Source organism: Pristis pectinata, chromosome 16 (genome assembly GCF_009764475.1).
Source record: "Pristis pectinata isolate sPriPec2 chromosome 16, sPriPec2.1.pri, whole genome shotgun sequence".
Taxonomy (NCBI): Eukaryota; Metazoa; Chordata; class Chondrichthyes; order Rhinopristiformes; family Pristidae; genus Pristis; species Pristis pectinata.
In genome coordinates, this window is record NC_067420.1 from 28,866,344 (window position 1) to 28,880,410 (window position 14,067).

The window sequence follows — 14,067 nt, forward strand, 5'->3', positions numbered from 1 at the left end:
TCATAGATTCTTAATAGATCTCAGCTGGATGCCAGGAAGACCAGAAATCTCTGCTGATGCACTTGTTAGATGTGCAAGGACAATTGTTTGCATGGTGAATAATGAGAGCCTTTCCTTAGTCAGTCACACAAAACCCCAGCCACTGGAAGAAATTATGTATGATTCATTAAAGGGCATGTGAGCTTCTAAGAAATTAATGGAAATCTATATAGCTCTCTCAACAAACTGACTGGGCAATCTTAACTGTGAAGAATGTTCATATGAAGTAGCTAAGTGGTTGATTTAAAAATAAACTTCCAATGTCCATTTGGAAATGTTTTGCCAATTAATATCCTGTACTGCTAAAATAAACCAGGTGTGGCATATAATAAAGGGCTTTAGCTAGTATTGCTGTACAGTAAGCGGTGGAATTTAAAGTAAATGATTTATTGAAGAAATATTTTTAAAAATTATATCTGGTGATTTTTTTCCACAAAGGAAGATGAATGAAACTGTTTTCAGGGTGCTTAGCTTGGTAGGTGATATTTCATAACATTGGATCCAACCAGACATGTCATGTTTGCACCATGTTCAGCACATCACAGAGTCATACAGCACAGGAACAGGCCCTTCGGCTCATCGTGTCTATTGCCACCCTTGCACCGACCTACACTTCCGCAGTCCATTTCCAATCCCTGTGGCCGATTACTGTCACATATTCCTAGGTTAGTGGCCTCTTCGCTCTGTCCATCCCTGCTCCAAGCTCACCCTACACAGTATGCTTGAGTTCCACCCTGCCCTTTCGCTATCAGATCCGCTCGAGTTCCACCCTGCTGCATCCCTTTCAGGTCCACGAGCTCCACCCTGCCAGGTCCGCACTCAGTTTGCCAGATCCACTCCGGATCATCCTGCTGCCTCCGCGCTTCTCCCAGCCGCCCGCTACCTCTGTGGTTCAGTCTCGCTTCGCTCTGCCTTCTCAGCCCGTTCATGCTTCATCCAATCTGGTGTGCTGGCTCGTCACCCTGCACCTCTAACATTTCACGGTCCACTCCCAAGCACCCTGTGGCTGATTACTGTTGTACATCCCTTAGTTAGTGGACCCTTTGCTCTATCCATCCCTGCTCCTGGTTCACCCTATATGGTCCACGGGACCATCACCTCTTCAGGTCCGCTTGAGCTGCATCCTGCTCTATCCCTTTCAGATCTGGTATTAGGAATATGACATTAGTCAACCCACTTAACCATAAATTCCAAGCTGAAATGAAAAAAAAATCCTCAGACATCTTTAGCTAATTAATTTATGGGATGAGGATAGCACTGGCAAGATTTTACCTGCTGAGTCAATATAGAAATTGGACTAATACTTGAATCAGTTCACAATGTTGAGCATCCAGTTTTTCAGAGAGAGAGAGAGAGAGAGAGAGAGAGAGAGAGAAAGAGAGAGTATTTGTAGGAGCCAGAGTTTACCATTTCATTATTTTTGACTTTCTGAGCACCTGAAGTTGAAGTTACACGAGGGCTAAGTTACAAGCAGGATCCTTGTGACATGAAATAGAAATTTTGAACACCAGTGGTGGGATACTTCTCCTTTACTGCATAAAGGTAGACATTTCTTGACAGTGATGGAGAAATCTCTTGCATTTTTAAGGTTAATCGTGGAACTAATTAGCCAGCATTTTATGGCAATTTGCAAATCTTGATGCAAATATTTCTCACTGCTATTTCCTAGAATTCTTGTACATTAATAAAGTTAGTGCAATTAACTTACCATTATTATTTAAACAATTTCTATACATTATTTACACATGGGATTTAACTTGCTCACAAGAAGCGGTTAACTTGCATTAACATTTTTAGATGAAATTTGCTGATTTGGAAGTTCTGTACTTTATTAGTTTGTGCTATCCTGACCCAAGTAAATGCTGTGAATCAATTTTATTTCCTGGGACAAATAGTCAGTTTTATCTTGCAACTGGATTCATTCTTTGAAACTAATGTTTAATGTTTGATGACTAATTTAGTACTAAAATAATCCTTGGTTTATTAATCCCTGAAGTGACATAAGGATGGAAATTCTTGCAATTTTATGGTTCCTTTTGTGATATTCCAAAATTTTTCACAACCTTTCAATTATTTTTAAAAGTGTGGTCACCATTGGAATATAGGAATGATGCCTATCAATTTTCTCCCAGGATGGTCTGACCAACAGTAATACAATAATGTCCTGATGTTCTGTTTGTAGTTATATTTATTTCGGGTTTAACTTAAATAAATCTGTAATCTTCTTAGTTATATAGCACTGGAATCTTTTCCACCCAGTGCTGCGGTATAGAGTATTGGAATCACCCTGTCAGATATATTCCCTCTGTTCTATCTGTTCCTCCCTGACCTTCTCTGTTATTGAAAACTAAACAGCATTTTTCTCTTTCCCAGTTCTGACAGAGGGAACCAGACCTGAAACATGAACTGTTTCTTTTTCCACAAATGCTGCCCGACCTGCTGAGTGTTTTCAGCACTTTCTTTCTTTGTATTTCAGATTTCCAGTATCTGGAGTTTTTGATTTTCATTGAATATTAATTGCCAGCTTTTTGCTTAGTTTAAAACAGTGTGGCATTTTCTCTTTAATGTACTGGGGTCGCTGTTTTTGGCACAAAGGAAAGGGTGCTACCCATTAAACAACTGCTGGTACACAAGACCTTTAGACACAAGACAGCTACGTAATCAGACACGAGGAAACCAATAAGCCTGCACAAGATGAAAACTATTGTAAGCATGGTCCAAACCTGGGACAAAATATATGCTTTTTCCTTTCAGTTTTAAAAAGTTGTTGTGTGGACATCAGATGCAAAACAATGGCATTGAAGAACAAAAACAGAAAATACTAGAATAACTCATCAGGTCGGGCAGCATCTGTGGAAAGAGGAACAGTCACCGATGCGACTTGACCTCCAGTGTTTTACCAGCATGTTCTGCTTTTGCTTCAGATTTCCGGCATCTGAAGCTTTTATGTCGACTGATGTTGAGAATTTTTTGCTCCATTTAAATCATTCCAAATGTGTGTTTCCTGTTATTTCTTCAATTTATCACAAATCTCAAGGTAAGCTTTACACTTAATTGCAGCTAGAAAAGGATGATTATTGATCAGCTATCATGTTTTATGTGTGTGCCTGAACTGCAAAACCTGTGCAAATAATGCAATACCTAACTCAATAGAGTCACTTCTTGCAAGAATGCACAGATAGCTGGAAATAATTGTTTTAATTTTAGAACCTAAAATAATAAAGGAGAGGGGAGATTATGAAGTTTCCTGCCTGAAATTGCTGCTAATTGACTTATTGCCATGTTCCTGCTATTGTTATAGTTACTGCCAACTTCCCCAAACGCCAATCACTGACTGGCTGAATCAGAGAGTAGGTCGCTTTTGTATTCAAATTAGGCATCCTCTGAAGTTCACAAGTTTTTGTTTGCCACTTTAGGACCAAGTGCACTCTCCTAATACATGGTCTGTATATTTTCAGCTGGTTGGGCAGCTGTAAAGGAACCTGGAGGCAAATTTTGTGGTGCATTTGCGTGGCTTCAGGGACCAGGAGTAATCCTCCAACTTCCACGAAACCAACCTGATTCATTTACACTCTGGATATCCCTATCACCCAGTCCTGATGCAGGCTTTCAACCTGAAATGTCGACAGTTCCTTCGCTCCCACAGATGTTGCTTGACCCGCTGAGTTCTTCCAGCAGATTGTTTGTTTCTCCAGATTCCAGCATCTGCGGTCTCTTCTGTCTCCATCCCCACCACCCAACTGTCCCAACTTCTAAACCCCATTCAGGGATCTATCCACTTCCAGCCAGGCCAACTGATCTAAGGCAGCACGGAATAGCAGACTGCCTCAGATGTTCATTTTCTCCCTGTAGCCCACCTGCCAAATATTGCTGCCATTAGGTGTCCAACGAGCATGCTCTGCCCACTGGCTGCCCGACCTCTACACCAAGAGTAATCTATTTCAGTGTTTTTAAAGCATTCATTTATAATCATTAATACTATCACCTTCTCTGACAGTACACTAGTTTGTACTGTTAACTTTCTGAGAGCTGGAGGGTGGGTGAGTAATTAATTTAAAGCCTAACATTTGGAACTGGTCTGTAAATCAAGCACTTTTCATTAAGATGACTGTTTTGGTTTTCATGGCTGATCCATGTAAGGAAGAATTTATAAGACAGATAAGGTTATAGACAGAATATTTATGAAATGCATCCATTCTGTGTAGCTTTTACTTACAAGCAATGATGTTCCCATATCTGTTCTTAGAACGGTTTTCCTCTTTCTTGGCAGTGTCCCAAGCTGCTGACTGTCCTTCTGGCAAACTCTGCAAAGCAAGGAATGTGGCTGTTTGAAAAATTACTTTTAATAAATAACCCACAGATTGCGTTGAATACAGAATGTGCCAAACCTTCATAACGCTTTGAAGTATATCAACATTTTTGGTTCCTGCAGCTTCAAAAGAAGTCAGCGAACACAAATGATATTACCTCTGCAAATCCTGCAGTAAACATGTTAGATACTCAAATAAATGTGGATTTATTAAGAAAACACCAATTAAATTCTGCATGGTAGCAAAGTGGGAAAATGTGTAGTAGGAATGAATACAATGAATACAAACTGGCATTTGACAGAGAAACAACAGTTGGCTGTCATCATAAGTGTTGAAATCAGTTAATACTGCAGTTACTTTGCAAAATGATGAATAATAATATTTTACATGATTGGATTTTATACATCCTTGTGAGAATTTGAATATTAGACTATAATCTTGAAATTAAGCCAACAGATATATTAGCAAACTGTATTAGGGAAAATACATGATCTGAAAAGACCCAATAATACACCTGGCCAGTGAATGAAAATCATAAAATTGCAGAAACTGGAAATCTGAAATAAAATAAAGTAAATGCTTGGAATACTCAGCAGATGAGGTTGCAAGAACCAGAGTCAACACCCTAAATTGATGAACTGATGACAGACAATTTAGATTTATTGGTGGGTGCAATGATGTAAATTGTTTGTATGCCTTTCTTCTAAACTGATGTCCCATTGGTACCTCATAACCTAGTTTTATGCCTGTAGCATCATAAAGAGGTTTACTTTTTATAGCACAGCTACTGGCTGGATTACTCTTTTGTTCAAGAGGTCTGGAAGAATAAGAGATCCATTTACAATCTTTAGGAGTTAATGGCACTCACGATTAGCATTCAAAGGGCTCTCTTTTTTGTAGATCTGTGCAACTAATGGCTTTTAAGTAGCTTCACTTTTTTTTATCCCAGTCACAAGCATTTGAGAGAGCAGATGTTCATTGATGCTTTTGAGGTTGAAATGGATTGCACTGTGAGGTCTGTACTGCTTTGGATGACTACACTTGAGAAGACCGACCTTTCCGTAAAGGCATTGAACAAAGGTAAATTTTAAGACAGGGTAAAAAGGAATATTTCAAAATGGCAAAATTCTACAGTAATCCAGTAACTGCTTTCAGAGAGGAACAGGTTTAATATGCCAATTGGCAACACTGTGAGGAAGATTGAATTGTTCTGTATTTCCTGATAATGAAATTTCTGATTTCTGGAAACTCAGTACAGTTACCTTGGTCTTCTTGAGTCTTTCAGTGCCTCACTTCCACCCTCCCCCCACCTTTTCCTTGTCGATCATATTAAACAAATTCATTAGAATGATGTTAAATTGAAACTTGCTATACATTTTACTGTAATACCACAGCCATTTAGAATAAACATGGCAATGCCACATCTTCAGAAACTCAAAATGATTTAAATCAATTCTAATACCAAGAATGAAAGACTAGAAGTGAATTCAAGTATTTAACCCTATCTTCACTCTGTGGAATAGAAATGTATCATCAGAACTGATAAATTTGTCTTACAGAGCAACAGGTGAAGCTGAATTGCAAACTCCAAAATAGATTCTAATTTCAATTACAAAAATGAACTAAATGTATTTATTAAGGAGAGTTATAATGCATTCCCATGCTAGATTAGCAGGCAGTTTATTTTGGATTCCACATAAAAAAAAAACAGACTTCTTGAAATGGGAATACATCACAATTGTCCTGCGTTGGGGCAAGTCCCTTTACTGCTGGGTTTCCACCAATTTATGTGATGCTGAAAATCTTGACAATGAGTGGGTGAGGTGAGAGCATGATTGCCTGCTCTCTCCCACATGCTGACAACAGTTTGGATAAATATTGGATATGGAAATGGATATAAATCTGGGAATCACTAAGCTGTTTTTCCATCAATTTGCCAAGACCTGAACCTCGGTGGTCAGTTTATTCAAAGCTGCTTCTGACATCTGAGAAGACCTCGGTGCACTATAATGGAAGCACACGGAGGCCACGAACAAACAGTGGAAGGAGCACACAACATCCCACATTACCCAACTACCCACCCAGTCAAGCACCACCTGATCCACCTGAGATAAGATAAGATAAGATCAGATCAGATCAGATCTTTATTAGTCACATGTACATCGAAACACACAGTGCAGAGTGTGCTGATTCTGTAGGGGATTTTTCATGCATCTAAGAACCCATAGAACTAGAGGATAAGGACAGGGAGAATGGGGATGAGGAGGAGGAGGAGGAAGAAGAAGGAACATGAAGCCAGCAAAAGGCAAACATCTTGTAGTGAAATGGAGTCTTTACCATAGCTTTGCAGCTGGGTCATAAAGCAAAACTTGAAAATGAGTCACAAGGAGATATGAAAAATGACCAAAAGCTTGGTCAAAACGGTAATCTTAACTGAGTGTTTTCAAGGTGGAAAAAGATACAGAGAAGTGCAGGGACTTAGGGCCTAGGCAGATGAAGGCATAGCCTTCAAGAGTGGACCGAATAAATTAGAATGGTGCAAAGATTTTGGAGGGCTGGGGGATGGATGAGATTTATGGAGACACTGAGGGATGATGGCATGGTGGAACCTGGAGCAACAAACTGCTGGAGGAACAGCTGTGGAGGCAAAGAGAATGGTTTACATTTTGGGTTGAGACATTTCATCAGGTTGCAACTGGTTTAGAATTTTAAAAGTGAGGTTCTGATTAACTTAAGACATAGGTCAGCAAGTAGAGGAGAGAAAGATGAACAATAATTGGTCCAGGCTAGGATTACTAATACGGTAATAGCTGACATCTTTCATAGTTAAATAGTACATGCTTTAACAGCTCATGTTTGCAATAAACTGAAAGACCCAGTAAAATACATTATACTAGATTTTACAGATTACCTCCTGCCTGGATTTTAGCTTTGTTCATCTCAGGTCAGCTTATCTCACATGGTTTTCAATCTTTAAATTGCCCATAAAGAGTTGCCCTTTGAGATTTGCGATGCGTGTAATTCTAGCTCCATTTTAAACCAGAGTCAACAAGTCTCCAGTGAAAAAATTCAAGAAGGTGAAGAGAGCTATTACACACAGGGCTCTTAATCATATGTTTGAACTTACTCCAATTCTGAATGTGTAAGTCAAGACAATGCTTGTAAGATTTTTCATCATAATCACTTGATCAGCAGAGATAAGGGTATTTCAACATCAACACCTGGCAAAATGGCAAGATACTAATGAGATTAGTAGGTAAATTTTCTGAACTTGTAGGCAGCATGCTCAAAATGAGAATGGTTGGAGAACTAGTGTTGTGATCTAATTTCCAACATCTTCTTTTGAACATCACTGGGAGTACGTACTGGCAAAATTATCATTGAACAAAAATGCTTAAGAACTGTAAAAATCTTTGAGAATCCTGTAAATATAAAATATGGATGATTGCAGAAACAACAGAACATAAATGCCATTAACAGTGAGAGGCCATGGTTCAGGTAGTGAAGAAAATGCACCATTCTCTGTTTTCTCTCAGACTACAATGCTCATCTGCACAGAGTGAAAAATATGTAATCTTACCTTTAACCTGCAGCTTAACTGAACAAAGCATTTCCAGTGGACTGCAGTGCAGTTTTTGAAAAAATGACCTTAACTAGGATTAAATTGATTGAGCTGACTATAATGATGTAAATTGAAAGCAGAAGGGTATCATAAAAGCTGAGTCACCATGACAACAGAAAACCCACAAAATTATCCTGCACTGAAAGCATATCTTCAAGTGCAAAATAATGTGTTCTATTCTATTGAGGTATGACAGATATAAACTCATGAAAAGGAAAAATATAGTGAAAAACTGCTATATCTGTCAATAATACTTTAAAATTCCATTTCTTTTTGTTCCATCTTTCAGAGAGAAACATTTATTGACATAAAGAAATATCTTGTGCAACATATTCTAGCAGCATCATTTTTTTTATTTTTGGAGAATAAACATCTCATTGTAAGATATTCATTTGTTATCAAAAGACACTTTCCATTATTCTTTTCTGAGGTTCTTTATCACCATGAATTTGAACTTCCGACCAAGCAGAATCAGTATAATTTCAAACTGTTGTGTACCTCTGTCAATTGACAGATAATGTACCCCACTCTGCGTCTGCACTGCTGAATGGGAATTCACAATGTATCTGATTGTCAAGGCTTTTTGAAATCGGAAGTCGATCAAACCACTCCTCAGTTTTCTAGCACTTCCTGCATCATTGCATTAGTCTGGTACACGCACAAGGAACTATGTGGAAATCCCAGTCTGCTGGCAGTCTGGTGAGTTAGATTTCCAGAATTTTACCTTTCAGGCAGAATAAAAGAACAGTGGGAGCATCTGGCTGGAGAGGTGTACACTTCACATTAATGTTACCTTACTCAATCTTTGATCTATTCTGGCTTGCAAGGCATGAAACTAAGAATGACAGTGTTAAATAGGTGCTTGAGACCAGTAGGTGGCAGGTAATATTTGGAAAGATGCACTTGTCCATTTAATTTTTTTTTGTAAATACTTTTTTCCTCACATCTTGGCATGTAGATTTTACTGAGACTTCTGCCAAATGAAAATAAATATTGCTTTGACATGCACCAGTACAAGCGCCAATAATTTTTTTCTTTGTTAATCCCTTATATGGCATTCTTGGGAGGATGCCCAGAATGCCAAAATGTATGAATGATGGCAGGTGCCAGCCTATACATGCAAACTACACATTCACATGTCAGGCTGATTGCAATCCACTGATGCCTGACTGCTTCAGCAAGATGCCACTAACCTGAGATACAGAACCTGGCGTCCCTACGGAGGAATAATTATAGGGAGCTGTCTTCTTGTAGTTTGTGCCAATGAAGAGAGACAAGAGCTGAGCCATGCCACCTGTTACAAGGAAACCTGCAGATGCCATGTAACATAAGGTTGGCATATCTAGTGACATTAATGGCTAACGCTGGTTGTTTCTGTCTGTAGACATACTTCTGGGTATGGTGCCAAGGGCCGATACAGAAGAAAATCCTCCTCATGAAGATTTAATGCACCGATGGACTTCTGCAGCATAAGCCTCCTCATTCCCTATGCAGGCTTCATTGACAATATATTTTCCCACATATTGAAAGTATGTGGAGGTGGCTTTTGACATTTATAAAACTTCTGAATTTTTAATCAAAGTTTACATTCTCCTTTAATTGTTCCTTCCTTTCATGCACTTTTGTGATCCCATCACTGGCGTGCTCTCTGGCTTAATCTTTATTGGGTGAAATATTTCACTGTTAACTAATTTATAGAATAAAACTTTTCAATTGGTACAGCCTGACCACTATAGGGATGAATAAAATGCTTCATTAATTCATTCAACCAGCAGGACCAAAATACCAATACCAACCAGAATCATTGGTCACTTCAATCTAAACCCAACCAAAAAGATAAGTACAGCCATCATCAGAAGATAATGGCATTTTCATCCTTGCGCCAAATTAAAATTTAAATACTTGTATATATTTGTGGACAACTCAAAAACAGCTGGGAAGGCAAGCAGTGAGGAGCATACAGTGTACAGAGAGATTTTGCTAAGTTAGGTACGTGGGCAAATAGTTGGCAGATGGTGGGAAAATCTAAGTTGTTCATTTCAGAAGAACAAAAGAACAGATTATTATTTAAAAGGGGGAAATTGCAGAAAGCAACATTACACTTATTTGTGGAGTCCTTGTGCATGAACCCCCAAGGCTAGCACACAAGTGCAATGGCTAATAGGGAAGGCCAAAGGAATGTTGGTTGTTATTTCAAGGGGGGGGGGGGGGTTGGAATATACAGGTGGGGAAGTCTTACTGCAACTGTACAAGGCATTAGTGAGACCACATCCAGAGTACTGTGAATAATTTTGGTCCCACTATTTAAACAAAAAATTATTTTGTTTGGTGCTGTTCAGAGAAGGTTAACTAGGATGATCTCAGGTCAGGAGAAATTTTGCTATGAAAAACAATTAAACAGGTTGGAATATACTCATTGGAGTTTAGAAGAATTAAAAGTAGTCTTATTGAAACAAGATTCTTAGGAGGTCAGATTGATCAAATGCTGAAAGGATGTTTTCTCTCACTGGGGAGTCCAGAACAATTGGGCATGATCTCAGAATAAGGGGGCTCGCATTTCTCAGAGGGCTGTGAGATATTGGAACTTCTTGCCACAGAGAACTATGCAGGCAAAGTCCTTTGGTGTATTTAAGGCTGAGATAGATAGATTTATAATCAGTGAGGAAATCAAGGGTTATGAAGAAAGGGCAGGAACTTGGATTTGAGGAAAGTCCAGTCAGCACTGATTCTACGGGATGGCAGAGTAGGCTTGAGGGGCTGAATGGTCGGCAGCTGTTCTTATTTTATATCGTCTTATGATCTTAAATAGAAGTCAGAATATAGCTGAATCAGCATTTTCACCATAACTAATTATGATACTATTTGCCATGTGTGACATTGTGCTGTTGACAATGTTGGCAGACAAATGCCTAACACATTGATATGAACTAGCTACATGTAAATGCCGACATAAATATATTTATTACAAAGTAATAACGTGGCACACAAACAATCCATTAAGTGTTCACCCAAAGGTTATTTCTAAACTTCATTGGACATGATCTGCATCACACATTTGCACGTGCATGAATAACAAATTTAAAATGCAGCAATCGGCCGCAGAGAACAGCTGCAAGACAGTTTCCTGAACATCTGATCCAACAGAACCCTTTACATACTGTATATAACTTGTTTAATGTAATATAAATGCCTTCCCCAATCTGAGCCTTTACCACACAGGTGTCAAGATACATGCTGTATGGCAATGTCAACAGGCCATTAGGGATCGCAATATTTCTCGCACACACTTTCATATCATCACCTTGCAAGTGCCAAGTGTACAAAGAAACAGAACAGTATGAATATCATTAAACTTATAGGGCAGAAAATACTTGGTTAGGTTGGGAAGACTTTGACTTTAATAACATGCATTTAGGTTATTTGTGTCACCTAATAATATTTTATATTGGAGGAATGTAAACCTGCAACAACTTCAAAGAACTAATGTGCCTGATTTAATTTTAAGATCTTTTTGTTAGCTGACAAGATCTGAAGAAGGCAATTAGAGAAATGTGCTTGCTTGTCAGCATAAATGAAAGCATAACTACTGCACATTAATCACGAAGCACCTCTTATTAAAAAATTCTATTTGTTAAAAGCTCCTGCATTTTATCTAGACACATCAGAGAAGGTAACATTGCTGTCTATATTAAATGTAATCTGACCTCAGATTATAAAGTTTACTATGCCAGTCTAACCTTGTGGCTGTTCTTACTAAGGAGATCATTAAATATTCCAAAATTTGACAAGAAATGCTGCTGAAAACATGGAAAATATAACAGCATAAGACAAGAGTTATTTTGAAATAAAAATAATAAAATGTCATTTGAATCTTTATTTGGTGAAATAATTTTAATTAGTGTGAAAATATTACTTTTCAGCTTGTACAAACTTATGCTGAAATAATGAAGTAAATGTTTCATGATTTGAATTAATTCATTCAACCAACATCCCATCCACCATTCTAAAAGTCATGTCAAGAAATTGGATTGCATCTATCTTTGGCTGTGTTTAGCATCAGTGTCAAACTGGCTTCCCTTCAAAATCATTGCACAATTGGTCAAAAACAGCATAATGGTACTTAATATCCTAATCAAAAAATGCTGAACATGATCTGTGCTATTCTGGACAAAACAGATTAAATTCAGACCACTGCCAACATAAGAGAAGGGTAAATTGGTAAACTGGTTTATTATTAGGTAGGCAGGCAAAATCATACTCCTCATGGTAGGTAGGCAGCAGTATACTGACTGCTACAGAGGAGGGAGAGGCTGCTGGAGAAAGGAAACAAACTGTACAATTTAATTGAAAGAAACAGAGATACTTTTATAAGTAAGATATATGCTGGGAGAAAGGTTCAGTGCACTAATTGGTCCAGGGACACATCCAGAGCCATTGTAACAAGAGACTGGCAGGAGATGTCTCAAGTTATCTCTTTCAAGTGTATGAATCCCCCCTCAATGCAGCAAAGGAGACAAGAAGCGTCATGACCTCACAAAATAGGTCATGGAGAGCTGCAGAGCATTGTTAATACTGCTCCTCAAACAGATGACGTTAACCTGTGAGGTGAAGCACACCACAAGAACATGCACAAGCACACACACACACACACACACACACACACAAAATTGTTAATCAAACAACCGATTACTCCATCCACATGCCTCCCAGAACATTCACCCAATTAGCCTCCAAATATTGTATAAAGAAAAAGTGAGTCAACAGACTTCATCTCCTCCATTTGGGCTAAGATTAGGAACAGAAGGGAGGTATACAGTTAGGAGGGACCCTTGTATGCAACATCACACCAAGGTGGAGGAGAAGATTCCTCTCTCATGGGCAGGAGGATCACTGACATGCACACCATCTCTTGAGCAGAGGTCATATGAAATCTGCCACAATGCTCATTAACAATGTTTCATTTTGATGAGGGAAAAGCAAAATGGCAAGATACATCAGGGACTCCTGAGTTGCAGTCATGGATAATTTGGATCCAGGGATCATTACATGTGGGTCTTTCCCCTGAGGATTCAGATGAGGAGTATGAAAAACCTACAGGAATGGGGAGCAGCCTTCCAGCAGCAAGACGGACTAAACCGATCTACAAAGTGGTCATTTAGGAAAGGCACAAGAATGTTTATCTTGATAGACTGGGTTTTATGTTTCTGTCTTGTTTGGCTTTGCTTTGTTGTAGATGAATCCAATGACACTGAAAACATTCACTTGTATTCTCACTTAAGGCATATAACACCTCTCAGTTTGTAGAGATAAATCAGACTGGATGTGGAGGCAGCTGCCATTACTTCATACCCTACAATGCATCAACTGGTAAGTTGCTAATGTCTTATATTTAATGTCTATGTGCTTGAGGAAAAGCTTGATCATTGCTAGATATTGAGGGATGCTTTTTAAATAAAATGATTACCTCACATGATTGTGAAATAATTTGACTAATGTCATAGCTGCAAATATTATTCTAGAAATGACTGAGTATGAACCTCAATGTGAAGTTAACTGCTAACTTGGGATTCTTCCAAGCTTGGTCTGCTCTTTTGATACTTCAAATGACAACCATTGAGGGAGGGGATCTTTCGAGAAGCTGAAGAATACAAACAAGGTATGTGGCAAGATGAACCAGCAGTTATTTGTTGCCTAATCCCTTCATTGATGAGTGGGACTGAAAGCAGCAGAATAGGTACAAGAGCATTAGTCAAAAGTGATTGAGCATGAAAGCATGAGACTAAAGTGTTTTCATTCACCTGTTGTGAACTAAGCAAAACATGGTGACTTTACCAGTGAGACTTCATCAGTTCTTCCTGGCTGTGTATCTTCAAATGGTCAATTGGGAAAATTGCTTAAATTGAACCACACTGGGAGGTAAATGAAGGATTTTTCATCACAGAATGTGTCTGGACTTTAATGGCTTGAAATGTTAACCCCTCAGTTCATCTCCGCACCCCCCGCATGCCAACCTGATCAATATATCCTGATGTGAATTACTCTCAGCTGTATTGGCTATAATGGTGAAAAGTCACTATCAATGTTGAACAGTAGTCC

The 14,067-nt window shown here is 38.6% G+C and overlaps 1 protein-coding gene across 6 annotated transcripts in view; it reads right to left on the bottom strand.

Annotated features, from left to right (window-relative positions):
• LOC127578729 (receptor-type tyrosine-protein phosphatase T) overlaps positions 1–14,067 on the bottom strand; it is a 935,885-nt gene that overhangs the window by 60,873 nt on the left and 860,945 nt on the right. For all 6 annotated transcript variants that reach the window (XM_052031104.1, XM_052031103.1, XM_052031108.1 and 3 more), the window contains one exon: positions 4,256–4,343. In XM_052031104.1, the coding sequence (XP_051887064.1) occupies positions 4,256–4,343 (88 nt within the window). The remainder of the gene's footprint in view (positions 1–4,255; positions 4,344–14,067) is intronic.